Raw genomic sequence first — 27,873 nt, 5'->3', positions numbered from 1 at the left:
AGCTCCACAAACACCATCGAGCCTCGCGGAGGCCTCGGATGTGGATGAGCAAACTAAATGAGGATGGCGACTTGAGAAGTCGATTTGTTTGTAAGTTGAGTATTAAATATTTTCCTTCATCTGGTTTTGAACCTTCCATCGGGAGCATACAGCTCTGGTAAATAAAACAGACATTTGAAAACTCTTGATCGTGTATTATGGTCAGTTTTGCCAGGGCAAAAATCAAAAATAAGGGAACAATAATGGGGACAGACATGGAATGAATTCTTGCCATTTTCGACAGCATGGATGTATCCCGAGGGCATTACACTCAGTGAAATAAGTCAGACAAAGGCAAATACCATAGGATTTCACTTACATGTGGAATCTAACAAACAAAACAAGTGAACGAACAAAAGAAAGGAAGAGACTCATAGATACTGGAAAGTGTCAGTTTCCAGAGGTGGGAAGGCCTGGTGACATAGGTGGAGGGGATTATGAGCTCCAGACGTCCAGTTATAAAACACAGAAGTCACGGGGATGTACTGTACAGCATAGGGAGTAGAATACAGTTAATAATAGTTGATAATATTGTAATAACTTCGTATGCTGACAGGTGGTAACTAAACTTTTCACGGGGATCATTTCGTAATGTATAAAACATCGAGTCACCATGACGTTTACCTAAAACTACTAGGATATTGTATGTTGATCAGTATTTCGGTTTTAAAATTTTTACAACAAGGCAAACTGAAACTCTAAGAGACACAGATACACCTGCACAGAGTCAGCGACCCCGAGAGCAGATCTATATGGGGTCATCTCCCCACATTTGCCCTTTTAAGGGTTTTGCTGCTTTTGAGATCACATTGCAGTTTGACTGTTGGGGGTACAGAGAGGCGTTCTTGATGCTCCATCTGTGGCACTTAAAGCACAGGCTTTCTGTCCTCGTTGGGGGAGGGGCGCTCAGGACTCCGGTGACAACACTTGGGGAGGAGCAGAGGAAGTGGCGTGTTCCAGAGGACCAGGGGCAGGGGCAGGATGAGTAGACTTAGCTCTTTAGCTTTGGTCCAAGCAGATTCCCAGTGGTGCCCGTGTTGTAAGGTCACCCAAGGTGACCGGCTGTGTGTTCAGAGTCCCTCACATGCTCACCACGCCCAGCACACCATCAGCAAAAGTCTATTTCTCCATCCTCTGGCAGTAACTCCTTGCCAGAGGCCAGAGCTGGATTCTCTCAGCATCTGGCTGTGCCCAAATTGGCGGAATCTTCCAGAGCAGGAGCCATTGCAGACACCAGGTGTCAACAGACTGTGCCTCCTGGGCCTCCGTTTTTGCCTTTGTTCTCAGGGCCTGTAGGCCTCGGACTCCGAAGTACCGCAGTGCGGGGGCTTGTGTGCAGCTCCAGAGGTGGGCGCTAGTCTGGAAAGGGAACCAGGTCAGGGTGCCTGGCTTTTGCAGCTCCAGAGCCGCCAACATAGCGGAGGCTCTGCAGAGGGGTCCCCTTCCTGGCCCCACGCCGTTTCCCAGCCTCAGCGCCCCTCCCAGAATCAGCAGCTCTTCCCACGGAAACTGCAATCACAGAGCCGAGTTCACCTTTGAAGGGTCCTTCTCGCCTTGGAACTTCAGCCCCTTCAGACCTCGTGGCCTCCTCGGCCCTCCGATGCCTTTGTGGTACCTTGTAGTTCCTTGGGTGCTTCCAGTTGGTTCCATCGGGAATGTTAGCCCACTGGGAATTGCTCCCCACTGCCCTGAAGTGGTTGAAGTCTGTCCAAAGTAACAACCTCATATTGTTATTCTTTTCTTTTATGTTTGTTTTATATTTGTTTATTTCTGCTGTTATAACGGTCATTGATTTTTTTTTCCCTCTACTTGATTGGGATAATTTGCTTTTCTTTTTCTCGTTTCCTGAGACAGAGTGTAAAATCGTTGCTTTTTAGCCTTTATTTCTCTTGTGTATCAATTGTTGGCTACACATTGCCCTCTAGGTACAGGCTTAGCTACATCCACAAGTTTGGGTATGTCATTCATTGTCATTCAGTTTAAAATACGTTATAGTTTCCCTTGTGATTTCTCCTTTCAACGGTATATTTAAAACGTGTGGTTTTTTTTTTCTATTTGACCTAACTGTCTCATGGAGCTTCTTGCATTTTTTTAAGAGTATTCAACTATTTCTATTCATCCACTTCCCCCTCTGTGGCCCAGTTAGTGAAGCATCTGGCTCTTGGCTTCAGCTCAGGTCATGATGTCATGGCTTCATGAGTTCGAGCCCTACATCTGGCTCCATGCTGGCAGGGCAGAGCCTGCTTGGGATTCTCTCCCTCTCTCTCTACCCCTCCCCTATCATGATGTCTCTGTGTCTCTCAAACTAAATAAATAAACTTAAGAAAATGCTTTAATTTCAGTTACCCCTATTTTTTGTGAGATGCTGTCACACATTTAAGTTTTACATCTAAGTTAAATCCTGCAAGACAATATTATCATTATCATTATTTATTATAAATAAGCTGTCATATGTATCTACTTTTCATGTCTTTTTAAAGATATTTTTAATGTTTTTATTTATTTTTGAGAAAGAGACAGAGTGAGCAGGGGAGGGGCAGAGAAAGAGACATACAGAACCAAAGCAGGCTCCAGGCTCCAAGCTGTCAGCACAGAGCCGGACATGGGGCTCGAACTCACAGACCATGAGATCTTGACCTGAGCTGAAGTCGGACACTCCACCGACTGAGCCCCCTGGGCGCCCCGTCTATGTGCCTAGCCTTGCTCTTGTTCTTCCAGCTGATATTTTTGTGATTGCACCTGCACTCATTTTTATTCTGCCTAAAGACCTCCTTTTTGTCCTCCTGCTAATGATGAGTGTGCCGGCAGCTAACTCTGAGTTTCCATGGTTTAGCCTGTTTTCCTTAGTTGTTACCTCAGGTCCTCCTGGCCCAGACCCCTCCAGGATCCCACATTACAGTTCGTTGTCACATCTCCTTAGCTCCTCTTGGCTGTGACAGTTTCTTTCTCAGACTTACCATGTTGTTGATGACCTTGACAGTTTTGAGATTACTGGCCAGATATTTTGAGAATGTTTCTCTTTTGGGATTTGTGTGATAGTTCTCTCCTGATTAGAGTGGGGTAATGTTTTTGGAAAGAAGACCACAGAGGTAAAGTGGTCATGCCATCAACATGACTGATCGATCGATCGCATGATTGATATTGACCTTGATCACCTGGCTGAGGTGTCTGTCAGTCTTCTCTGTAAAGTTACTCTTTTTTCTCTCTCTTTCCATACTGCACTTGTCGGGGAAAAGTCACTATGCACAGCCCCCGGTGAAGGAGTGGGGAATTATTATGCTCCATCTCTTTAAGGGCAGAACATCTACATAAATTATTTGGAATTCCGCATGGGAGATTTGTATCTTCTGTCCCATGTATTAATTTATTCACTTATTTCTATCAGTATGGATTCATGCTTCATTATCCATTGAATGTCTGTATGATCTTTATGGGATTTCCTTTTCTACTCCTGATATTGATAATTTTTTAATCTTTTCTTTGTTTCTCGAATAGTTTAGCTGGAAGTTTATTGTTTAATGATTGATCGTTTTTATAAAACAAGTTGCATTTTCACTGATGTTCTCTATTTGCCTATATTCTATTTCATTCATTTCTGCTCTTATCTCTCATTTCTTTTTTTTTACTGAGTTTACTTATTTTTACTTCCTTTGGATTTAATTTACCTGACACAGAATGGGGATTTCTTTTCTTGGAAGGTACACCTTGAGAACCTGGAAGAATTCCTGGTAGTAAAATCCATGAAAGTGTGCCCCCCCAACAAAGATTGGACCCCTCCCCCCAGAAGTTTCTCAGTTTCAAGCTAATCCTCACTTAGCCTGCAGCAGGTTGTCAAAATTACCACCTAAGTGTTTCTACCAGTTTGTGGCTACAGTGGCTTCAGCTCTGGGTTAGCTGATCTCGGCTGGGATTGTGTGTGCTCACCTGTCTCTCCAGATGTCAGATTTCTCTGATGGCTCTAAGTCACTGATTTTTACTATGTTTGGCCTTTTTCTTGTTGTCACAATGGAAGTGATGACTTCCACACTCTTCACATGCTAAACCTGGAAGCAGAAGTCCACTCTAACTTTTCAAAGATATTTTAGCTGGGTATAGTAGCATTTTAGGTTGGCAATTCTTCTCTCCTGGCACGTTTAAGATATCATTCCATTGTCTTCTGCCTTCTATCAGTTGTGTTGATAAATCAAACATCAGTCTTACTGCTGCACATTTGAATGCAATGTGTCTTTTTCTTTCTCTAGCCGCGTTTAGGATTTTTCTTTTGGTCTTTGGGTTTTAGCAGTTTTCTTGATGTGTCAAGGTGTTACTTTCATTGAATGCATTCTGCTGGAGTTTGCAGGTCTTCTTGAATCTGTAGGCGGTTGTGTTTAATAAATAAATTGTGGAAAATTCCCAGCCGTTATTTCTTTTCCTGCTACTTATGCCAGTTTTCTCTGTCCTTCTTAGACTCCAATTATGGATGTTAGACCCTTTCACAATATCTCACTTGTGTCTCACTCTTTTATGTGTTTTCCACTATTTTTCTTTCAGGGCTTCAGTCTCAGAATTTTCCACTGTCTTCCAATTCATTAATCCTGTGTTCTGCTTTTTCTAATCTGTGCTTAATTTTATTCATATGGCTCCTAACTTTAGTATTTTTTCAGTTGTGGGATTTCCATTTGGTTATTTTTAATATATTCCATATTTGTGTCTTTTCTTCTGTTGTCTCAACATATACCTGTATTTTCTTGAACATATTATAGTTATTTAAAGATCTTTTTAGGGGTGCCTGAGTGGCTCAGCCGGTTGAGCACCTGACCTACACTCAGGTCATGATCTCACAGCTCATGAGTTCAAGCCCTGCATCCAGCTCTGTGCTGACAGCTCGGAGCCTCGAGCCTGCTTTGGATTCTGTGTCTCCCTCTCTCTCTGCCCCTCCCTTGCTCATACTCTGTCTCTCTCTGTCTCTCTTTCTCTCTCAAAAATAAATAAACATTAAAAATTTTAAAAAAAAGATCCTTTTATTTCCCTGCTAACTCAGGATCTGGGTCACCTATGGATGTTTTTCTATTGTCTTTTCTCCCCCCTTGATTTTGGGTCACATGGCTCTGTCTCTGGGCATGCCAGATTTTTATTAAATGTCAGATATTGTGTTAAGAAAATTGAGAGGCTCTAGATAGTATTACCTTTTCCATTGCTAGACAGAATGGAAATTGATGACCTTAATCTAGTTAAGGACTGAGTTGATTTGAGGCTGGATTGAAGGCTCCATTTGATTTTTTTTTTTAACTCCTAATCGTAGGGTATAGCCTCCAAAGTGTATAACCCAGAATCTGAGTTATGCTCTGAGCCCTTACTCCTCAGAAATCCTGAACGTTAACTTTTGTTCGTCAGGACCACAACGTGACAAGTAAAACACCCCATCTGCCTTTCAGAAGCTTTCTACCTTGATACGTAGTTTTCTGCCCCACATGACTTCTGAACTTCAGCCAACAGCTTTAAGGGAGGGCCGGCAGTGCTGGGCTCAGCTCTCTCCTCCCCTTCTCACAAGGAATCTATTCAAGGCTCCGGTTTTGGTGTCAGGTCCCATGAGCTCATCACAAGCTCTGTTTGCTTCTCCACCTTCTGGGAGTGATACAGCTCCACCCAGCCCTGAGCCTCTTGCCTGCTCCCAGAACGTGTGACTGAGGGGCCCCTCCTCTCAGACTGTTGTCCCTTGGAGTCCTGGCTGCCTCCACAGCTCTATGTACTTCAAAGAGATGTTGCTTTATTTTATCTGGCTTTTCTGTTTGTCCTCAATGGAAGTATTAACCTTCTACAAGGTGTTCCAACACACCGAACATCAACTATTCCCTTTCTGATGGGTATTCACTTCTCTTTTCCTTTCTAAAATCTCTTTAAACTATCTCTCTTTATGTGTTTTTAATACTGATGTTTTTATTTCTGTGGAATGGATTCCCAGGAGTAAGACTGCTTGATCTAACACACACACACACACACACACACACACACACACACACACGTTGTCTGTTTTCTAAAGCCACACCATGGCATTTCCTATTTCTAAGAGCTATGTATGAGAGTATATTTTTTTCCAGCCCCTGTTAGCAATAGGAATTATAGCTCTTTAAAATTTTTGCTGGTCTGATAGCTTTAAAGTAATAGCTCAGTTTAACTTTAATTTGTATTTATTTCCCTGACTCCTAGTAGATGTATGATTTTCTTGATATTAGGATTTGTTCTCCTGTGAGTTGCCTGTTTACATCCTTTGCCCTCTTATCAATGTTTGAGAGATGTTTATTATAGATATCATTATTTATCCTGTGTTTATAAGATGCTTTGGGTTTCCAGTTTGCACCCCATTCTCTGGATTCTCACCCCTGAGACTCTCTCCTCTGCAAGGCTCTATATATATTCTCTCTTTTTTTAAGTTTACTTATTTATTTTGAGAGAGAGAGTGCAAGTGGGGGAGGGGCAGAGAGAGGGAGAGACAGAATCCCAAGCAGGCTCCACACTGTCAGTGCAGAGCCCGATGTGGGGCTTGAACTCACAAACTGTGAGATCATGACCTGAGCTGAGAGCAGAGTCAGATGCTTAGTGTACTGAGCCCCCCAGGTGCCCCTGTATCTCCCTTAATTAGACCCCAGCCCCTGCCCTCCCAGCTCCTACTGCTCTTCTCTGACACTTTCCCATTTGACCGCTTAAGCCCGGCTCTCTCCTAGGGCACTGCCTGCTGCCAGCCCATCTCCCGCACAGAAAAGTGGGCTCTTGGCAAGGGCAATTGTCTGTGTCTTCTTCATTCTCCATCCCCAGCATCTAAAACAGGGCCCAGCCCAAAAGTGCTCAGTAGATATTTTTTGAATGCACCCAGTCAGTTTTGAAAAGCATTATAGTATCGTGGTTTAAAATGTAGACTCTGGAGCCAGGCTGCCAGAGCTGAACCACAACTGTCATGTAATGTCTGTGTGACCCGGGCGCCAGGGCGGCTCGGTCAATTAAGCGTCCAACTCTTGATTTCAGCTCAGGTCATCTAGATCAAGACCCAAGTCGGGCTCCCTGCTGACAGTGCAGAGCCTGCTTGCAATTCTCTCTCTCCTTTTCTCTGTCCCTCCCCCCTCAAAATAAATAAACCTTTAAAGTGGAAAATTCTTTTAAAAAATACCTGTGTGACCTTGGGCAAACTTCTTTATGCCTCAGTTTCCTTACCCCTAAAATGAAAATCATAGGAGTAGCTACATCATAGGATTGTTATTAGAATAAATGAGCACATATATGTGTATTCGTTTCCTAGAGATTTGTGACACATTACCACAAACTAGATGGCTAAACACAACAGAAATGGCTTCTTTCACAGGGAATACTCCTGGAAGCTGGATGTCGGAAATCGAGGAGTCCACAGAGTCCTGCTCCCTCCGATGGCCGTAGAGGAAGATCCTTCCCTTCTTTGACTATTCCAGCTCCTGATGGGTGCTGGCAGTCCTTGGCTCTCAAGCTGCCATTACTCCATTATCTGACTGCTTCCCTTTGTGTCTCTGTGTCTCTCCATGCTGTTTCCTCTCTGTGTGTCTGTGTCCAGATTTCCCTCTTATAAGGAATATATTCATTGGTTTGGGGCCTCACCCCAGTCCAGCATGACCTCATCACAGCTTGAACACACCTGCAAAGACCCTGTTTCCATTCAAGGTCACATTCATGAGAACCTCGGTTAAGACGTGAATTCATCTCGAGGCGTCCAACTTCTGCTCACGTCATGATCTCGCGGTTTGTGAGTTCGAACCCCACGATGGACTCTGTGCTGACAGCTCAGAGCCTGGAGCCTGTTTCAGATTCTATGTCTCCCTCTCTCTCTGACCCTCCCCTGCTCACACTCTGTCTCTGTCTCTCCTTTTCTCTCTCTCTCTCCCAAAAAAAATTAAAAACAATTTTTAAAGACCTCAACATATCTTTTGGGGGGACATAATTCAACTCAAGACAACATGTAAACCCTTTCAATAGGGCCTGGCCCTTGGGTTCACTCTTGTATCCCTAGTCCCTTCAGTAGGCCCTGGCCTGTAAGTGTCCAAAAGAATCTGGTGAATTTATTAATTGATCAATGCTTTGTCCTCCGCACTACAAATATATTTTCAAAATCTATCTTTTTTTTTGTTTTATTATATCTTTTGCCATTAAAATGTTTTAAGTTTTGTATGACCAAATGTATTTGTCTTCCTTCCTGTCTTTCTTTTTTTCTTTTTTTAAAAATAAATTCTGGGTTTGTAGTCCTGGTTAGTAAGTTGTTATACCTCTAGCCCCCAGATTCCCCTCCCATATTTTATAGATAATCTCCTAGACTTTCTTACAAGAATTTTTACATTTTATTTTTTAATGAAATGCTTGATCTACATGGAATTAATTTTTGTATGTGATGTAAGATGGGGGCTCTTCTGTATTTTCCCACTGGATTGTCACTTGTGAAATTCTCATTATACTAGCGTCTAAGTCTGGAAATTTCTGTTTTGTGACACTGCTCTATACATCTCTTCTGTAGGAATGCAATATGGGTTTTTTTAAATTTTAGTGAAACTGATTTTCCCTCCTTTTTCTTCCTTTTTATATTTTCTGGGCTATTCTGAGGCTATGTTTATATTTTCCATATAAATTTTATCCATTTATCCCCCAAATGCATTATTATGATCACAATTGGACTTACATTCAATTTATATGTTAGAAATGTATCTGCTTTGGAATCATGGAGAGAGAACATAACAGGACATATAAAAGGGGAGAACAGTGAGCCTGTCGTTGCCTAAAGGATGTGGCCATTGAGGGTCAGCTCTGCTCCCTGCAGTTGACTGGGCCCTCAGCTCTGGGCCTCGCAGCTTGACTCCACCTTTGGATAAAAGATCAGGCCCTGGGGCCTGAGAACAGCCTCCTCTGGAAGAGGAGGGGCTTGTCTGCTCTTATCTTTAGTCTTTTACTCATCCGCTCACAGAACACACTAAAATTTTACATGTGTCCAAAACTGAGCCAGGTTCTGGATATTTCCCTCTAGAAGTAGATGTCTGGTTGATTTACTTGTTACGCCTGGAATTCCCCTCGACGTTGAAAACCGATCAGATCACTTTATCTTTTATTCTCAAACTGAGGCTGTTTCATTTCACAGTTTTCGAAGTTTCGTTTTAGTTCAGCATTTTGTCCTTCTGAGCCATTGGGACACAGTTTTAGTCTTATTGGATTCTATGGGGATGATACATTCTAAAAAAATCTGAACCAAATCATCATTATGATCATCATGCCTGCAGCAAAAGAGAAAAGAAAAGCCACTGTTTTATAACTCGGCGTCCCTGTCGACAAACCGTTGCTCTGTCTTGAAGGTCCACTGATGGGCACTAGGTTGGAGGAAGGATTGTTTTTGAAAAAGTGGTGCAGTCCCATCACTAAAGGATTGGGTAGAATTAGATCAAGTGGACCAGACACATCTAGCCTATGGACTAGAAATTTCTCGACCAGGGATGTGGTCAGATTGTGATCATGGCATGTTTCTGGTGGTCATGGCATTGCCACCAAATTTATAGAATTTCATAGATGTAAAGAGATGGAAAGGCCCTCAGAGCTTGTGCACCTGTCATTACCCTCTCTTCACCCCAGCTCCTCTGTTGTTCACCATCTCAGGGGACGCTTCCCTTACCCAGGGATGTTGGGCTTGATCGTGTGGCTTTCTTTGACCTGGGGTGCAGCTGATGTGACCTGAGCCAGAGCCTTAGATCTGCTGTGTGCTTCTGCTTGGACTTGGGCTCCCGCAATCTACCAGTCAAAGGGCCTGCCCAGGGCGGCTGTTGTCCCTTCAGTTTCATCCGCAGAGTGAATGCACATGGAACAGGTCAAAACCCAACCTACAGCCTGATGCCAAGCCAGTCGACCCACAGCCTGAATCAAATCCATCTTACATCCGCCAAACTGCACTTGACCTGTAGATCCACAAGTGTGAGAATAAATGCTTGTTTTTTTGTCAGCTATGGGCTTTGGACAGTCTGTCATGCAGAAGCTGGCACAGAGTCCCTGTCCCTACCCTGTTCCAAACAGGTACTGCATCAAAGCTGGGGGACACTCAAATCCAGCCCCAGTGCTGTCCTCTATAGACTGCCCAAGCTGTGTCATTTGAACGGGGAGTGACACACTTCCCAGCATGTGGCTGCGCAGCAGAAACCACCATTGCTCATTAATTATAGAGCCAGAAGCCTCAACTGTGAATCCAGACTCAATCGCCAGCACTGGGTGGTTGTCACTGGGCAGTAATCCCCAGTGGAGTTACTGGAGCGTCTGCACACTATCTCTCCCCCACCCCCCGCACGTATCCCTGGGCTCCTGTCTCCCCATCTATAAAAGACCAGGCCGAAGCCGACGCTGTCCAGGCTCTCCCGGTGCTGATTCGCAAGGCAGTGCCATCCAGAGGTGTCGGGTCACACCTTTGCTCTGTCGCTTGTAGCTGTGTCTTTTCAGGAAACAGATGGCTTATTGAGCCTTCTTCCCAAGCTTCAACCTCCTCATTTGTGAGATGGAGCCCTGTGCAGTTTAAAGAAGACAACGTGCGAAAGTCACTTGGAACAGTGGCCAGCACCTAGTAGATCTTCAGTCAGATTCTCTTTCTCGATGACGACTGTGACGCTTCCATTACTACCTGGAGTCAGGGAGACACATGTAGGGTTGTAAGGCCAGCTCTGGCCCTTGTTGTCAGACTGTCAGAGCCCAGTCTGTTCCAGATGCTCGCCTGCCTGAGCTGCTATCTCTGGAACAGCTACCACCAGCATGCGCTCATGCCAGGGGCTTTTCTCTGAGCCGCTCCCCACTATGGTGATTCACTGCAGGCAGATCCTGGCTGTAAGAAATGCTGAACGAAGCCCTTCAGGCTGAAGGAGTTTGATACGAGGTGGAGCCCCGATTGCCAGGAAGGAATAAGGAATGTTGGAAATGGTTCATAGCTGATGAAATATAGAAGCCTGCTTTTTTCCTAATTAAAAACAAAATGGACCTGAGTGCTGAAAGCAAACATTGTAACATTATCTTGGGTTGATAATATATGTAGACCTGTAGCTCAGAGGATGGGGACGGGGGGGGCGCCTATCTGGTTGCAAGAGTTCTTCATTTTAGGTGAGGTGGTTTGCTATGAGCTCCAAATAGACTGTGAAAAGTTGAGGGTATGTATCATAGTCCCCAGAGCAACCACCAAGAAGAGGGTGCAGGGAGCCACAGCAAGCGTTACTCACAGAGAGACTGGTGGCTGCTATGTCCCCAGATGCTCTGCAGTGGCCGGACTTGGAGAGACCAAGTCACTCACCCGGCTTCTCATGGGCACTTGCCGGGAACACCCATCCTTACCGTTCCCATGGAACGGTGCAGCCTCATGTGGCTGTGATCTAAGGAACATCCCAGGGGCAGCAGAAGTGACAACCCCTTCTATGAATCAGAATGTGCCAGCCCGTGGCTTGTCCCTTTTTGAAGAACTCACTTCAGGAAATGCCTCCTAGAAAAGACCAAAGGACTTGGCTTGAATAGTTAAGCGTTTTGAAATCTGCTTCATAGAGGCTGCAGTTTGGGCTTATGCTGTATGGTAAATTGCCTCCAAGGGTCAGGATAAATGCAGCTGACTTGCTGCTGCCTTCATCCCAGAAATGAGAGTGAGCAAAGGGAGGCTCTACAGACATGCATGTTTGTAAAGCGCTGAGTGCCTCTTCCAGTGATCACACCCTCTGGGCTTTGCGTCTTCTGTGATGCCCCGTGCCCGTAGGGGATGGCACGCCTGCAACCCCTGGACAGGCTGCCGGAGGCGTGCCCAGCCTCCCGGTGCCTCACAAGCCTCCAGGCTGCGAAACATTTGCCTACAGACATTTCCTTACTATCCGCTACATATGTTTTTATGAAAGGACTGAGCAGGAGGAATTTGCAATGAATAATTCATGTGTAATTGTTTTCAAAATATAAAGTTATTTTTCAAAGAAAGCAACCAATCTATCCATCTCAGAGTCCCCCAGCCGCTCGGGTGCTTCTGCGTGGGCCGCAGCTTTCCATCGAAACACTCGTGCCGTCCCGCGCTGGGCCGGGCTCCCCCATGGAGCTGGGACAGGGCGCTTGTGCAGACGGCGCAGAGCTGTCAGAATTCCCAGCCAGCGCTGCCTGCCCAGGTCCCCAGGCAGGCCTTCGGGGACAGTCTTGGCATCCAGCGCTGCTCTCCACTGAGCCCCTGCAGACAATACCACAACACCTGCATTCCCTTCCCTTTTCGCTCCGCTTCCAATCCTGCACCAGATACAGCCTGTGGCTTGTTTACTTTAACTCACACACACAAGCTGAGCCAAGGCCATGGCCGGACCAACTGGGCTGGTACAGGTACAGCGAGCCACGGTCACATCCCGTTCATTACTGACGTTGATAGTGAGAATAAGAACAAGGCGAAAGTGCCAGCTCCCTGGGTCCCAGCCCCACACACCAAGAAGGACGGCACCCAAACAGAAGGAACCAAGCACTACGCACACGTTGTAGATACCCTGCTGCAGCCAAGTGGGTTTACGTTCTGCCGCTCCAGTCTGAAGAGGCCGGGGCAGAAATTTCTGTATCTGTAAAGACCTCAGCACAGTCCTGGCATGTAGCAGGCAATAAGCATGATGACGATGGTGATGGTGGTGATGGTGGCGATGGTGATGGTGGTGATATTGATGATGGTGGTGGTAACAGTGATGATTATGGTGATGGTGATGATGGTGATGGTGGTGGTGGCGATGGTGATGATGGTGGTGATATTGACAATGATACTGATGATGATGGTGATGGTGATGATGGTGATGGTGGTGATGGTGAGGAGGAGGAGTACTGCTTCATCCCATCCCCTATTCCTTTCCTCCTTCAGGTTTCTCCACAGAATGCAGCCACCTTTATTTTGTTCCTGTTTCCTAAGTTATATGTGAATATAAATCTAACTAATGAGACCCGAAACCACCGCAGTCACAGCAGATGCGAGTTTGGATATCTTGGACAGCATGGCCTTTGGAGAGGTCTGCAGTGCTGACTGCAGCGCTCCGGGGCCATGCCCACTGGGCCCAGGGCTGGGAGTGCGCTTACTCCTTTGTTCACTCACTTGTTCAACAAACAAATCTTGCACTGGGCCAGGGAGCCAGGATACCTGGCCCCGCCCGCAGGGAGCCTGTGGGTGGAGACAGACACATAACAATCAGAGGCCGGGGCACGGAGGCCATGGTGCTGAGCCCGCTGCGGGTCTGGAGGGGTTCGGTCGGGACCACCTAACCGCCTCTCCTCGCTTTCTTCCTTGCCAGGTACTGGAAAAGAGTGGAATGCCCATGGACAATGACCAGTATGCTCTGCTCACTGCAAAACTAGGATATAAGAAAGAAGGGATGAGTTACCTGGATTTTGCAGCAGGATTTGAAGGTAGCTGATCGCCAGCAGGGGCCCTGCCGGGAGGCGTTTCCCACCGGCAGCGATGGCGTCGAGCCGAGCAGGGCCGCGGGGCTGCTGGGGTGGAGTCGTGTGAGCCGAGATGTGAAACAGTGTGTGTTCTAAGACTGGAAACACACATTTCTGTTTAATTTTATCTGACTGTGTTTCGGCCTTTTGCTTTGCACTAAACCAAACTGTGAGTGCAGAATTTTGCCTCACAGAGCCTTGGACAAACTTAGAGCACAAATGGTTTCTAAAATTTTCTCTGAAGCCTATGCTCTTCAATCACGCTTCATGTCCTTTAAGATTTTCCTCCTAAAAATAGATGCTGCCTCTCTGTAATTAGTGGCACCCGGGCATCAGCACGGGGAGCGTTCCTCCTTCCTGTCGGTAGCTGATGCCACAGAGACCCTGACACAGAGATCCTGAGAGGGTGCAGGACGTGCCCAGATCACTGGGCCACGTCCCCTCCCCTGTCCCTGCCGCGAGCAGTTGCCAGGAGACCCGTCCTGTGCACAGCAGTCAGGCTGGGAGGCTGGGTCCTCCTGTGTGGCCTCTGCCGAGATTCTGCTGCCCGGTCCACACACCTGGCAGAGAGGTGACGGGCAGCTGTGTCATCCTGCCCCTCGCATCCCCTCCTGCCAAAGTTTACCTGGACAGAGAAGCCCTCTGGAAAGGCCACAGGAATCCCACAAATACGGTGACAGAATATACTGCCTTTTTGGGTGCAGATGTAGCGCAGGCTGGACAGGGCAGAACCCGGACGCCTGTTTGCATTTTGTCCTCTTACCCGCGTCGGGCCTGGGAGGTGACAGGGTGGTGCGGGGGTGTCCCCGAGAGAGACTGGCCGCCGGACTCCTCGCCAGGAAGATGAGGTCAACCATCTGGCCATGTACACTATCAGTTAGCAGTCCCGTCCGAGGGGACAGAGGTCACATGAGAAACCGGCAATTTGAGAAGCCATAGAATTTAATATTTTGACCCCTTTGGGTAAATGTTTTGACATGTTTAAAGGAAGATAAAAAGAAGGAAAAGGAACTCACACTTTTTTAGTGCCCCCAGTATGCCAGGTGAACTTCCTTTTCAGGTGAGGAAATTGGGGTGCAGGGTGAGGCAGGCACTTGCCCGAGGTCTCAGAGCAGTGAGTCAGTTGCTGGGTGGGAATGTGACTCAGTAGTCACGGACTGCTCTTGGCTTCCTCCCTGCCCCTGTTCCTTCCTCCCACTTTCCTCCTCCCCCACCCCCCACCGGCATCTGTCACCACTGCCTGTCTCCCCGCAGAGCCAGATGCTGGCGGGGGTGGGCGTGGCGGAGGGCGAGGTCAGCAGCAGAGGAAGTGTTTCCTGCCAGGTGTAGTGAGGCTGAGGGAGGCCGCTCCAGGCCCAGGGGGAGGCGAGGTGGAAGCCAGGTTCAAGACTGGACCATACGAGCTCTAGGTGCTCTGCCCACCCTCTGTCCCGCAGACTCCGCCCACCCTCTGTCTGCAGACCTCATCAGCGGATGGGCGTAGCACGTGCAGAGAACCACATCCACAACCGAGCCCCAGGTTTACAGCCTGGCTTTAAGCAAGGCCACACTTCAGTTGTCCCAGCCTGATGGAAATGGGTCGGTTTTAAAGTAGAGATTACCGTGTCTTCCTCCATTGCAAGGGGGAGAGGGTATAACCCCCTAATTCAGCTGCTGGGCCCTGGAACCTGACGGGCCATGGTTCAGTGTTGCTATCTATGAACTCTGTGACCTTGGGAAGTCAAGGGATCCCCCGAGCCTCCATCTCCTCATATGTAAAATGGACGTAATAATAGATTTCCCTGCATATCAACGAGGCACAAGAAGAGACTCTACCTCTTAAGGTTGTTTGTTGGAAGGACCCGAAGTCTCCTCATACGGTGTCCAGCAGATATGTGGTCCAGAAACGCCCGGGAAGTTAACAAATGCTGACTGACTTCCACATTGCTCTGTTTAGGACATGATTCTAGGAACCAGAGCCAGGCAGGGAATTCTCATTCTCGGCCCCTGAGAATGGAGAGATGAGCAAGATATAGTCCTGTCCCGTAGGAAGGATGGGGCAGGAAGACAAGGGAGCATGCAAGGCATGGTGTCCGTGCGCTGGTCCGGAGCATGGCCCCACAGTCTAGAGAGCAAGTTCTTCTTGCAAGGATAGAATGTCTAAGAACCCTCAGGAAAAGAAACCAGATCATAACAAAGCGAATGCTACGTTTGCTTCACAGAGGTTCATTGCCATCAAGTAGCCCGTAGGGATGTGGCACAAGAGGAAATCCAGCGCTGAAATAGAAATAAAGAGGTGTATGCGCCACTAATGGAAGTCTTGTTGTTCATGTCATTGTTTCAGACAGTAAAATGAAGGGGCCAGGAGTGGCTCCATCGCAGACTCCGGTTCTTTCCAAGAGTAACGTGGACAGCTACTTTATAACCGCAGAAGAATGCCTGAAGCACTTCCCGCAGAGACTGAAGGAAGCCTTCCGGGTAAATTATGACCCGTCTACTGCTTGGCTTATCTGGACACCCCCCCCACCCCACTTGGCTCCCAGCCATTCAGCCATGCTGGCCGGGCCTCCTGGAACCCCATCATGCGCCGTTCATCACGGGACACAGCGCCTCTCTCCATAGACTCAGGTTCACCCCTTCTCCCCTTCCTGGGGAGGGGGCTCAGGCTTAATTCTGCAACCCCTCCTGTTCCCTGAGGTCCTTCCTCACTGCTGCTTTTCTCAAAGACCTCTGAGGTCCTTCCTCACTGCCTCTCAAAGACCTTGGAGAAATATGGAGGGGATGGGGAGGGCGGCCCGAGTTAACAGAGAACTTAGGATGCATTCATCCATCCTGTCCATGTCACCCATTTGCTCAGCGGACACTTATGATATGCTGGAATTTTTGCTAAAGGCTGGAGATGAAAGACAGGGCTTGGTTCAGTCTAAGACACAGATGCTAAACAGATAGTTCAGACACACGGGGGTGCCTGTTGGAGAACAGCAGCATGCTACGGGGGCACAGGGAAAAGACCCCACTAAAGAGGACTTCCTGGAGGAGGTGGCCCCTGAACCGGATCTCAACCCCCCAGCATGTGCTGGCCAGAAGAAGGAAAGAGCAAACAAAAGAAGAGGGAGCTTGCTCCAGGCAGGTGGTGGACAGGTCATGGGCGTGAGGGAGAAGCTCCCAGATTGCCGAGGTGGGTTGCATGTGGAAGCTATAATGGGTAAGACTGGAGAAACGGCAGCCATTTAAACCCAGAGGCAGGTGGACAATGACCTAAGCTGTTTATGTGTTGAGAAGTGAAAGAGAGCAATCGAAGGAGGGAAGATCAGTTTAATAAGCCGACCAGATCAGCTACAAAGCAGGGTGGAGGCCCCAGTGTGTGCAGGAACACGTTGGCAAGGAGGGGGTGAGTCCAAATGAGAAGAGTAGGGAGCAGCCTAGGGGTGGAGCCAGCTCCCGAGTGACGGGGGCCTTCCCTGCACCGACTGCCAGTTAGATTCATTTTGGTTACCAAGCTCCCATTTAAAAATGAGTATACTGACGATGACTGTCTAGCTTATGTTTGCAGGATGGCTCTCACTCAGACCCTTCTGTCCCGCCATCGGACCATGCATCCGTGTTCTTGGTTTGGGAAAGTATGGTCACCGTGAGCCTACATGGAGAGGGATTAGTCCTCAGCATTCAGTCTGAGCTAGTGCCCCACCCAGGGGAGCACGGAGCAGGCCAGGATTGTGCAGAGGGAGCACCGAGCAGGCAGGGATCGTGCAGAGGAGTGGGAGCCGTTTTCTGGCTGGAGGGCGAGAGGGCAGGAGGGGAAGCAGAGAGGCATTGGGAGCAAGGGTGGCCCAGAGGGACCCACGGCCAGCACCCCTCTGCTGTCTTTACCCAGGATACTAACTCACCCATTCCTCTGCCAGCCAGCCTCCTTTCTCTGGCCTCTCCCTCCACCTGCTTCCTCTGCTCACCTTTCCCAGCGAGGGGACATAAAGGGAGCCAAGCTCTGTGCTGACACCATTGTTTTCCTATCTTTGGTACCCGTGCGGCTCGGTTACAGCGCACACACGTGCCATATTCCCTAATGACCTTTATTTTAAATAATTACCTAATGAACTGATTCAGTGAGAATTCACTGACACCCACTCTGTCCTGCCAATAATTTATAATCTAGCGTTGAGACAAAGAAGTGAATCTCTAATCGCCAGGGTTTACGTGATCTGTGCTAGGAGGCGGGTTACTTCTGGGGCCACTGGGGATTTGCTTGTTGTCTTCACAGGTGTATAGTCATGAGACATGATGTGTGCCTTGATTTTTGAGTGAGAAGGGACAGTCACCTTACTTATTTTACTGAGTTCCTATTCGTAAGAAATTCCCAAGTATCTCTCCTCATTAATAATGAAAAACCCAACTTGGATAAGTTTAAAACACTATTACAGCCACTGCTGTTGTTTGCCTGGTAATTTTGTAGCCAAGTGAGGCCGTCTCAGCCCTCAGCTGAGGTTTAGGGACAAGGGCAATGCCAGGCGAGTTAGCCACACACCCACAGCTCAGGCCAAAGACCGTGAAGAGTTGAGGACGTAATTCATCATGACCCACTAAGGGACATCTTTTCCCCTGACTGTGGTATAGACACTCCTCACTTCACACTCCAGCCAGTGTTCTTCCTTGCCTTCATGTCTTTGCACATTCTGTTCCTTTGCCTGGGCTGCCAGTCCAGGCCCTTGCGTCAGTGGACTCCTACCCAGGCTCTGGTCTTTCTTAAGCACTCGGTCCTTCCAGCCGCCTGCAGATCTGGGGGGAGATCTGCTGCCAGCCCGACCCCCTCTAGTACAAGTGTGTGTGGACTTGTGATCCTAGGAGACCTTAGGGCTGAGTTGTTCCCAAATTGTCCACGGTAACTCAAACGGCCACCACAGTGGCTGCCACGTAATAGGTGATCACCGTGTATTTGCCGAGTGAATAAGAGACTTCACATTACACGCAGGCGGTGAAGCGGAGGGATTACATCCATGGCCTCCTTTGTTTAAACCCTCACGGTAGCCTATCAGGTAGGCGTTCGTGTTCCCATTTCACAGATGGAGAAACTGAGGGTCTGAGATGGCATAGAAACTTACCCAAAGCCACATGTCTCATAGAGGTTGTACCAGGAATTGAAACATCTACTTGACTCCAGTAAAATTAGGGGTCTTCATTCCGGGAGGCAGAAGACCAAGATGAGGGCCATGATGAAGGTTTTTACGTTTGTGAGGATCATAAACGTGGAGTCCATGGCATCTGGACTGCACCTGCCGTCCGGCAGCCCGGGCTGACAGCGACCATGGCCTTCACAGCTGTCTTCCCGCACCTGCCACACTGATGTGCCGTTACACTGGCAGACAGGCCTTTCTTCCCCAGTAGAGTGTGAGAACCTTCATGTCGGGGACCAGGCTGTAGCCCCCTGGTGGTTTGGTGCCCAGCACAGCGCCCGGCACACGGTAGGCACCCAGGAAATGCTCCCTCTCCGTACCCACCAGCTCTGTTCCTGCAGGTGTTTCTTAAGCACTGCTCTGAGCTGGAAGTACAACAAAGGGCAGACCTGAGCCCAGGTCACGTGTTCACCTTCCAGAAAGGGACCAGACAGCGAAGGCACACATGGCCAGCTCGTCAGGTGGTGGCATGTACAGAGAGGGTCGAGAATATTCCCTGAGGGGTGACGTTGGGGCAGACACACAGAGGGGTGCAGGTGCTGGGGAGGGGGGCGTTCCGGAGCCGCCCGAGGCAGGACAGCACAGGGCAGAGGAGAGAGGAGTGAGGGCAGACGGCTCACGGGGCTTGGGGACCATGGCAGCATTTGGGGCCAGACTCTGCGTGTGGCGGAGAGCCAGCGGGGCGAGCAGAGGAGTGACGGGCACTGACTTGCGCTGTGGTGGCTCAGGGGCAGGGGCTGCCAGCTCGTGTGAGCCTCCTGTGGAATCTGCGTAGAGGCAGTGGGATGGAGCTGAAGCTCTGAAGGGAGAGACAACGGCTGTGTGCACAAGCCCTTGGGGGTCAGGGGTGTGGCCTGGGGCCCGTTTGGTTTGAAATCCCAGAAGAGATGCCCCAGCTCGGCCGCGGATGGGAGCACAGAGGGCGGGGGAGGGCCTGGAGGTGGCCTCCAGCCCCCAGCAAGTCCCCACCAGTGGCGCTGCTAGCCTAGAGGCCGCCAGGCCATGACACAGGAGCCTGCTGGACGGCGGTGGCCCTGGGAGGCACCTGGGAGGCAGGGGCGGCATTTTCCGTGGGCTCCTCTCTGTTTAGCACAGTGACTGCATGTTAATCAGATGCTGAGTGAATGAACGAGTGAAGGAAAACACATCTTTCCACCAAAACATCTTAATTAAGCACTTGAGGTCTTGCTTTGCTATAAACAATCTCTTACAGCAGATCCCGGGACATGAAGGTCTGAGTGCAGCACCTCCAGAGTCACCACATAAACCTCCCCAGGGTTTATTCGTTGGGTACTGATGGAGACGAGGGGAGCTGGAGCCACATCAGCCACTTTTCTATCCTGAGACCCTGGAAGTACATACGGGGGAATGGCCCAGGCAGAGCCCGTCCAAAGCCCCGGTGCCAGGCACCTGCTATATGGCTCCAGGCAACAGTAATAGTAACAAATAACATGTTAGGGCACTGAGAAAACATGCCAGGTGATTGGTATACACTAGTGTATTCACCCTCACAGCCAGCCCTGGAAAGAGGGACTTTCATAATCCCCGTTTTACAGATGAGAAAATGGAGGTACAGCCAGGCTAAATATCTTGCTTAAGGTCTCGCCAGTATTAAGGGGCAGGGCTGGGATTTGCAACTGCCTGCAGAGTGGCCCTCGATGGTGCTGCATGGCCTCTAAGTCACAGGCTCCCTCCCAGCCTCCATCTCCTCATCTGCGAGATGGGAATGGCAGTGCCCTCATGTGGCATCACCGACGAAGCAGGGGCACCCGTGCAAAGTCCCTCCGGCTCAGCAGACAGGGCTGGCTCCTCAACACTGTCACCAGAAACCGGGTTCTGGCCCCTAGATGGTCCCTTGGGGTGACATTCGGAACCACACTTGTTTTCCTGTAGATATAAGTTGCCACACATCATGAAGCTTCTATAGAAATGTCGAGGGCAAGATTTTTATCTGTCCTGGAAAGCTCCAGCAGCCTCCTGCCATAAACGCAGAGAGTGGAAGGGAAAGGGAAAAGCCTTTCTTGACCCTGTCCCTGACTCTCTGCAGTAAAGGAGGGCACGGGACGAGGTGGCGTACCTTTCCTTGGGAAAAGCACATCACAGCAAGGATATTCCCGGAGGAGGGGAATGTTCAACAGGCAGTCACGGGAACACCGCCCCTTCCCCGCTCTGGAGAGGAGCCCGTCCACGGGGTGGGAAGCGTGTTGTGGTCAGGGTTTAGGAGGAAGTGCTTTGACGCTTGCATTTTGTTTTTAGGACCCCTACTCTGCCTTCTTTAAAATAGACACTGACAGGGATGGCATAATCAACATGCGTGATATCCACAGATTGCTACTGCTCTTACTGTTCAATCTTAAAGACAACGAGTTTGAGCGCTTCCTGAGCCTTCTTGGCTTGAGACTCAGCGTCACACTAAATTTTCGGGAATTTCGAAATCTGTGTGAGAAGACATCTTTCAGAACAGACGACGCGCCTCAAAGACTCATCAGGTAAGAGCGCAGCATGGCCAGGCCCCTTTGCCTGCGTGGGTCCGGTGCTCCCGCCATGCCCACAGAGGAGCGGGAGGAACGGAATTGTTTTATCTTTTTTTTTTTTTTTTTTTTGTGGCTCAAGAAAAACTACACAAGAACTATGCCTTTGATGCAGAAAGGCTAAAAGGCGCAGGTACAGATTAGAAGGTACAATGTGATGTAGCCACAGTGAGCGTCATTTCTCCATGTCTCTGTGAATCATGCCATTCTTCTTTCCGAGCACACAACTACCATAAGTCCTTATACAGTCTTTTCTTTTGTAAAGCTGGGGTCAGAGGTACCTGGGTGCAGCCGGGCCTCGTGAGACCGGTTGGCACCTGCCCTTTGAGCTGTGTGCACTCTAACGCTTGTCCAGAGAACACTGGTCCAGGCACTAACATGTCAGCCTTGACAATCATGTGGCTCGGGGAACCAGAAAACACCTTCTGGTAATTGATGGACACTGAGTATCACGCCAGGCTTTGTTCTATGAATGGAAACCCATACATCCACAGTGGGCCCTTGAATAACCGCAGGGTGCTTCAACTCAGCAGCTTGACTTCTATGTGGATGGGGGGGGGGGGGTAAATACAGTATAGTCTTGTAACTGTGTTTTCTCTTCCTTATGATTTTCTTAACATGTCCCCTTCCCTTGCTTGCTTTGTAGTAAGAACACAGTATATTATACACATAACATTCGAAATACGGGTTAACTGATTGTGTTACCATAAGGCTTCCAGTCAACAGTAGGCTACTACTAGTTAATTTTGGGGGGGGTGTCAAAAGTTATATGGGGATTCTTGACTGTGTGGGGATTGGCGCTCCTAACCCCCATGTTGTTCAAGGGTCGAGGGTACATCTTTTACTTTCTATAAATTTAGGGTCGGCCGGGCCAACTGTTTGGGGAGATACAAGGACCCCCCGCTACAGCTCTTTCCTAGGCAGTGCTCCACCCCTGACATCTGTCTATTCCTCCCTCATAGCTCCCATGCCAGCCTCCCTCACAGCGAGGAGGCGAGCCTGTGGATCAGCTGGACCACATTTGCCTCCTCCATTTCTCTCAGTAAGAGCCTACACCCCTTTAAGCAGTAACAGCAATACCAATACCATCTACCCCATTGAGATCTGTTGAGTGCCAACAGGCATGAATGAAATAGCCCTTCAGCCTCTCCTTGACCAATTATTATAAGTATAATATTACTATTTTTTTAACCCTACCATCCACTATGATAATACAGAGATGTGTTCTCTGCATGGTAGTAACATTTGCTCGGCTGTTTTACCCTATTCTTTCGCCAGGCTGGGGAGCTCCCTGGAGCTGAGAATCCCCAGAAGGCACCATTACTGAGCCAGATTACGCGATACTTGGCGAGGCTGTAGAGGCCCTCAGATATCGTTCTTCAGTTTTTCTCTCTGAATTCGCTGGTTTTATTTTGCCTGTACTTTAAGAAAAGCCAGCCAGAAAGAAAACAACTGCGGTCTCTTTCTAAGTGAGATGATCACATAACACGTGAATTGGACACCTGCTTCCAATTGCTCAAGTTCGGAGGAGCTTTAATATGAGACTTGATTGCTTAGCATTAAAACAATACAAAAATATCCCTCAGAAAGAGTTTTCTGGAGAATGTATGCGGAATGAACTTAGAAAATTTCAAGCACAAAGCGCAATCTTCCCATTCAAATGACTCAGCCTTCTTATTTGTATTCATTCCTTCGATCATGAAATATTTGCTGAGGGTCTGCCCCTGATGAGCTGTTGCCCCAGGGCGAGGTGCTGCAAAGATGAGGAAAGACTCCCTTTGAGGGACTCATGGTTGAATGTGGAACAGGTACAAAAATAAAGAGCTACCATGAAATGAAAGCATGTCTGAAGTGCCTCAGAGATAGGAGCAGCTAAGCCTGCTTGAGGTTGCACAGGAAAAGTGGGACATTTGAGTTGGATCTTGAGGTGTGAGTAGGAGTTTGTCAGGTGCAGGCTGCCAGATGGTGGTTCGAGGCCAGAGAAGAGTGTTTACAACACCTCAGAGGTGGGAGTGTGGAGCACATTCAGGAAATGGGGAGAGGATGCATGTGCAGAAGTGGCATGTGCCATGGGGCGTGGTGGGAGGGGGCCCTGGAGAGGCAGGCGGGCCTGCTGAGAAGGGGCTGGGGAGCCAGGCAGAGAAGTCCATCCTTTACCAGCAGAAAGGAGAGGGTTTTATGCTGTGGAGGGACGGGGTCACACTGAGCTGCAGGAAGACCCTTCAGCAGCCCTAGAGTAGAGAATGGATGGAAAGGAGGTGACCCAGCGTGGCTTCCGAGGATCTGGTGGAGATAGCTCAGTGACCCCAGCTCAGACATTTGCTTTAGAAGGCCATGGCCTTAGAAGCCCTCCCATGGCCAGACTCCATGCCTTTGCTTCGAGAAGACATATCCTTTAATACTCTACAGGGAGGCCTTATCACGTGACTTTCCAGATGAAGGACCCAGGTGATGGGTGGTAGGCAGAGACATGACCCCAGGCTGCCCATTTGGAGGGGCTCCTTTCTCTGTCTGGAGACCTCACCCTCCTGCACCTGGGGTGGAGACCGCCCCAACCTCACTTTTCTCCACCAGCCATACCTAGACACTATCCCTTTCCGGAAGCCATCCTGCCCTCTTGTTTGGACCCCTCTGCCTTCTGGGCCTTCCCTCTCCACCAGCATTATCACAGCACATACTTTTGAAAAATTTGAAGGTTCACAATTTTGTTGAAGAGAGTAAGACCATCTTGTTTGTTTCATAACTGCAAAACATTTTCATTTTTAGATGTATAAGTGCCAATTAGAATGATCAGTCCAATGACCTGTTTCATCTCTCCATCATCAGTTGCCTTCCAATCTGTCCCCTTATTTAAAACGCACCCGCCTGTCCATTTATCTACTGATAACCCACCTCAGTCCATTTTGGCTCACGGACATCATAAAAGATGAAACAACACCCTCACGTGCCCTCTTAGCAAAATTCGATGCTGCAGCTTCTTGTCCCCAAATATTGTATGATCAGGTCCTTCCTGTTGAATGGCTAGCCGAATTGAAATGACAAATTTCCCTTTAGTTCTTAGAAAGACATCATTCATTTGTCAAGAGATTTGGCTTGTCTGATCAGTCTCACCATCATCTCTGGAATCCAGAGTCCTGTTTCGTCTGTGTGGATTCCTCCTCTGGTTCATCTGAATATTGGGAGATGTCTTCTTACCCCAATTTTCTTCCCTTTGCCATTTGAACATGAAATAAGAAATCTGAATTTTTAGTTGTGTTTGATGAAAACTGACATAAGACTACAAAGAAGGTGTTGCTGTGTTCCTTTTATCTTCTTGAAAAATGATTGTTATACTTTGAGCAGTGCAATCAGAAAACTGGGGAGTGATTCGCTTCAAGATCATATCGTCAGCTAGGTGATTCCCTCGTTTTCTGTTTTCTTCTTACTGCTTTAGTCTCTCTCTCTCTCTCTCTCTTTAGTATAGTTGGAAATAATTAATTAAAGAGTAAATGATTGACCATTTCTTAAGCTAATTAAATCCATCTAGTAAAATTGAAATCAAGATCACTAAGACCCATGTATGTAAGAGGGTCCATGTGTATTGCAGGATAGAATGAGTTTTATCCCATAAAGAAAATAAGTAATTTTTTTTTGTTGTTGTTCTTTGAAAGACCTAAGAAAAGCTGAAAGTCGTGAATGCCAATTCTCCTCTACTTTCTGGATTATATAGAATTGTTATTTCTTTCTTAAGTATTTGGTATAACTCACCAAAGAACTGATCAGGTCCTTGGGTTTCCTTTGTTGGAAGGATTTTAACTATGAATCTAATTAACTTAATAGTTCAGTCATTCAGGGTCTCTATTCCTTCTTGAATGAGTTTTTGGAGTTGGTGCTTGTTTGGATATTAGTCCATTTCATCTAAGTTGTTAAATATATGGGAATAAAGTTCTTCCAAATACTCTTCCCTTATATTATTTTAATATCTGTAGGTCTTTAGTGATATCTGTTTTTTCATTTCTGATATTTGATAGGTAATGTTTTCTCTCCCCTTTTTTTTGATCTGTTTAGCTAGAGATTTATCATTTGATATTTTCAAAGAATCATCTTTTTGTTTTATTGATTTTGCTCTGTTGTTTTCTGTGTAATAGAAACAAATTTCTGTTTATTGGTTTATCCTCTTTATTACTTCCTACTTTCTTCTTGCTTTGAGCATAGTTTGCTCTTCTTTTTTATTTTCGTAAGTTTGAAAACTCAGATTTTTTATTTGACTTCTTCCTTTTCTAATAGAAACCCTGAAGGCTATAGGTTTCCTTATAGGCACTGAGCTGGCTACATGCTACAAACTTGAATCTATTACAGTTGTAAGTAAGTTTCTTTTTTTTTTTTTCACAGTTGTAAGTTTCATCCACTTCAAAATATCTTCTAATTTCCCTTGAGAGTTTCTTTTGGATCCACAATTATTTAGAAGTATATTTCTGTCAATTTCAAAATAAGTCCCTGGTTTCCAGCTACCTTTCTGTTTTTGATTTCTAGTTTAATTCTGTTGTGGCCAGAAAACATACTTTGTATGATTTTAATTCTTTTACATTTGTTCACCTTTATCTTATGACCCTAGAGATGGTCTACATTGGTGAGTATTCCATGGATACTTGTTGAGAATGTGTATTTGGCTGTCGTTGGGTGAAGTGTGCCAATGAGATCAGGTTCAATGGCAGCATTCAGGTCTTCCGTGTTCTTGCTTGATGTTCCATAACTTACTAGAGAGGAGTGTTGAAGTCCCCACCAATAGTTATGCACTTGTCTATACCTCCTTCTAGTTCTATCCATTTGTACTTTATGCACTTTGGAAAGGAGAAAATATTGTATTTATACTTGCTCTTTCTGCTTCTCTTCCTTTATTTCTAAAGTTCTAAGTTTCTCTCTGCTATCATGTTCCTTCCTCAGAGAAGCTTCCTTCCTTGGGTCTTTCAGAGCATGTCTACGGGAGACAGGTTGTCTTAGTTTTCCTTCACTGAGAAAATCTCTCTTGCTCCTTCATTCCTAATGGACATTTTTGCTGGGTATAGAATTCTGGGCTAACAGTTCTTTTCACAGCACTTTAAAAATTCTGTTCCATTGTTTTCAGGCCTTCTTGGTTTGTGCTGAGAAGTCTGCAGTCATTCAAATGGTCTTGACCCCTAGATGGCCCATGTCATTTTCCTTAGGTTACTTTCAAGATGTTCTTTCTTTGTCTTTGGTTTTCAGTAGTGTTAGTATGGTGTGTTTGAGCATGACTTTCTTTGTTTATCTTTCTTGGGGTTTACTGAACTTGAATTTGTAAGTCTATGTTCTTCATCAAGTTTGGGAAGTTTCCAGCTATTATTTCCTCATGTTTAAACAATTTTTTTTTTTTTGTATCAATCTCTCCCTCCACCTGTTGTGGTATCCCAATGACATGAATGTCAGACTTTTTGATTTTGTACCAACGGTCCCTTATAATAGTCCCTGAAGATATAGTCTTCTCTTTTTTTTTCTGTTGATCAGATTGGATTAATTCTATTTATCTGTCTTCAGGTTCACTGACTCTCTCCTCTGGCATTTGTGTTCTGTCATTGAACCAATCCAGTAAATATTTTAAATCATTTATATTTTTCATTTCTAAAGTTTCTAAAGGTTCTTGTCTTCCCCCAGTCTTCTATTTTTGGCTCAGATTATCTGTCTTTCCACTTATTTTGAGGACATTTACTTTTACTTCATGGTTATAATAGCTGCTTTAAAATATGATAATTTCAACATCTGGGTCATCTTGGAGTCTGTTGTCTTTTACCTTGAAAATTGTTGAGATTTTCCTGGTTCTTTGTATATTGAGTTATTTTGGATTGTATCATGGACTTTTTAAATATTATATTATGAATGGGGCGCCTGGGTGGCTCAGCTGGTTAAGCGTCCACAGTTATGATCTCACAGTTCATGGGTTTGAGAGCCCCATGTCAGGCTCTGTGCTGACAGCTAGCTCAGAGCCTAGAGCCTGTCTTCAGATTCTGTGTCTCCCTCTCTCTCTGACCCTCCCCTGCTCATGCCGTCTCTATCTCTATCTCAAGAATAAATAAAACCTTTTAAAAAAATGTTATATTATGATACTCTGGCCCAGGTAAAACCCTCAGTTGTGTGTTGATTTGTATTTATTTATATTTTAGGCAACCAATCCAGTTAGGTTCAGACTGCAAGTCTTGACCTGCCTTCTGTGGTTTCCATGTCAGTTGAGTTTCACAGCCACTGCAGCACTATGAGGCCAGTGGGAGGGGAGGAGGGCAAATCTTCAAAGTCCTCACTACACAGCAGTCAAGTTCTCAAGGCTTCTGTTGTGCTGCTTTGGGTTAGTTTCACACGTGAGCACAGCAGAAGTGACTCTGGAGCTTCCTGAACAGATTTGGGCATCCTGTTTTTCTGCCCTCTCCTATGATTTCTCCCCACACTTTCCAGCCCCTGGAGAGAGGTCCCCCCTTACCCCCCCCCCCCTTTTGGCCTTCTGGCTGGAAACGCTTAGGTTTGGGCCTATCTGTACTGTTATGTACTTCCTATGACTGGGTCCACCTCCAGGGCAACACAGGGAAAGGAAAACAATAATGTGGATAATGTGGATGCCTTCACACTTGTGCACAGAGTGTGTCCTCTGGTGAAAGAGAGGAGTTTTCGTTTTAGGCACTTACTCGGCCACTACTGTTGCTGGCTATGTCATGGAAGTGTAGTTTTGTATCTTGGAG

The 27,873-nt window shown here is 47.1% G+C and overlaps 1 protein-coding gene across 6 annotated transcripts in view; it reads left to right on the top strand.

Annotated features, from left to right (window-relative positions):
• EFCAB6 (EF-hand calcium binding domain 6) overlaps positions 1 to 27,873 on the top strand; it is a 239,900-nt gene that overhangs the window by 138,746 nt on the left and 73,281 nt on the right. For all 6 annotated transcript variants that reach the window (XM_039236383.1, XM_039236388.1, XM_039236406.1 and 3 more), the window contains 3 exons: positions 13,323 to 13,437; positions 15,797 to 15,930; positions 20,877 to 21,109. In XM_039236383.1, coding sequence (XP_039092314.1) covers positions 13,323 to 13,437; positions 15,797 to 15,930; positions 20,877 to 21,109 — 482 coding nt within the window. The remainder of the gene's footprint in view (positions 1 to 13,322; positions 13,438 to 15,796; positions 15,931 to 20,876; positions 21,110 to 27,873) is intronic.

This window comes from Hyaena hyaena, unplaced genomic scaffold (genome assembly GCF_003009895.1).
Source record: "Hyaena hyaena isolate Hyena2069 unplaced genomic scaffold, ASM300989v1 scaffold_4, whole genome shotgun sequence".
Classification (NCBI taxonomy): domain Eukaryota; kingdom Metazoa; phylum Chordata; class Mammalia; order Carnivora; family Hyaenidae; genus Hyaena; species Hyaena hyaena.
This window is presented reverse-complemented; position numbering and strand designations above follow the sequence as displayed.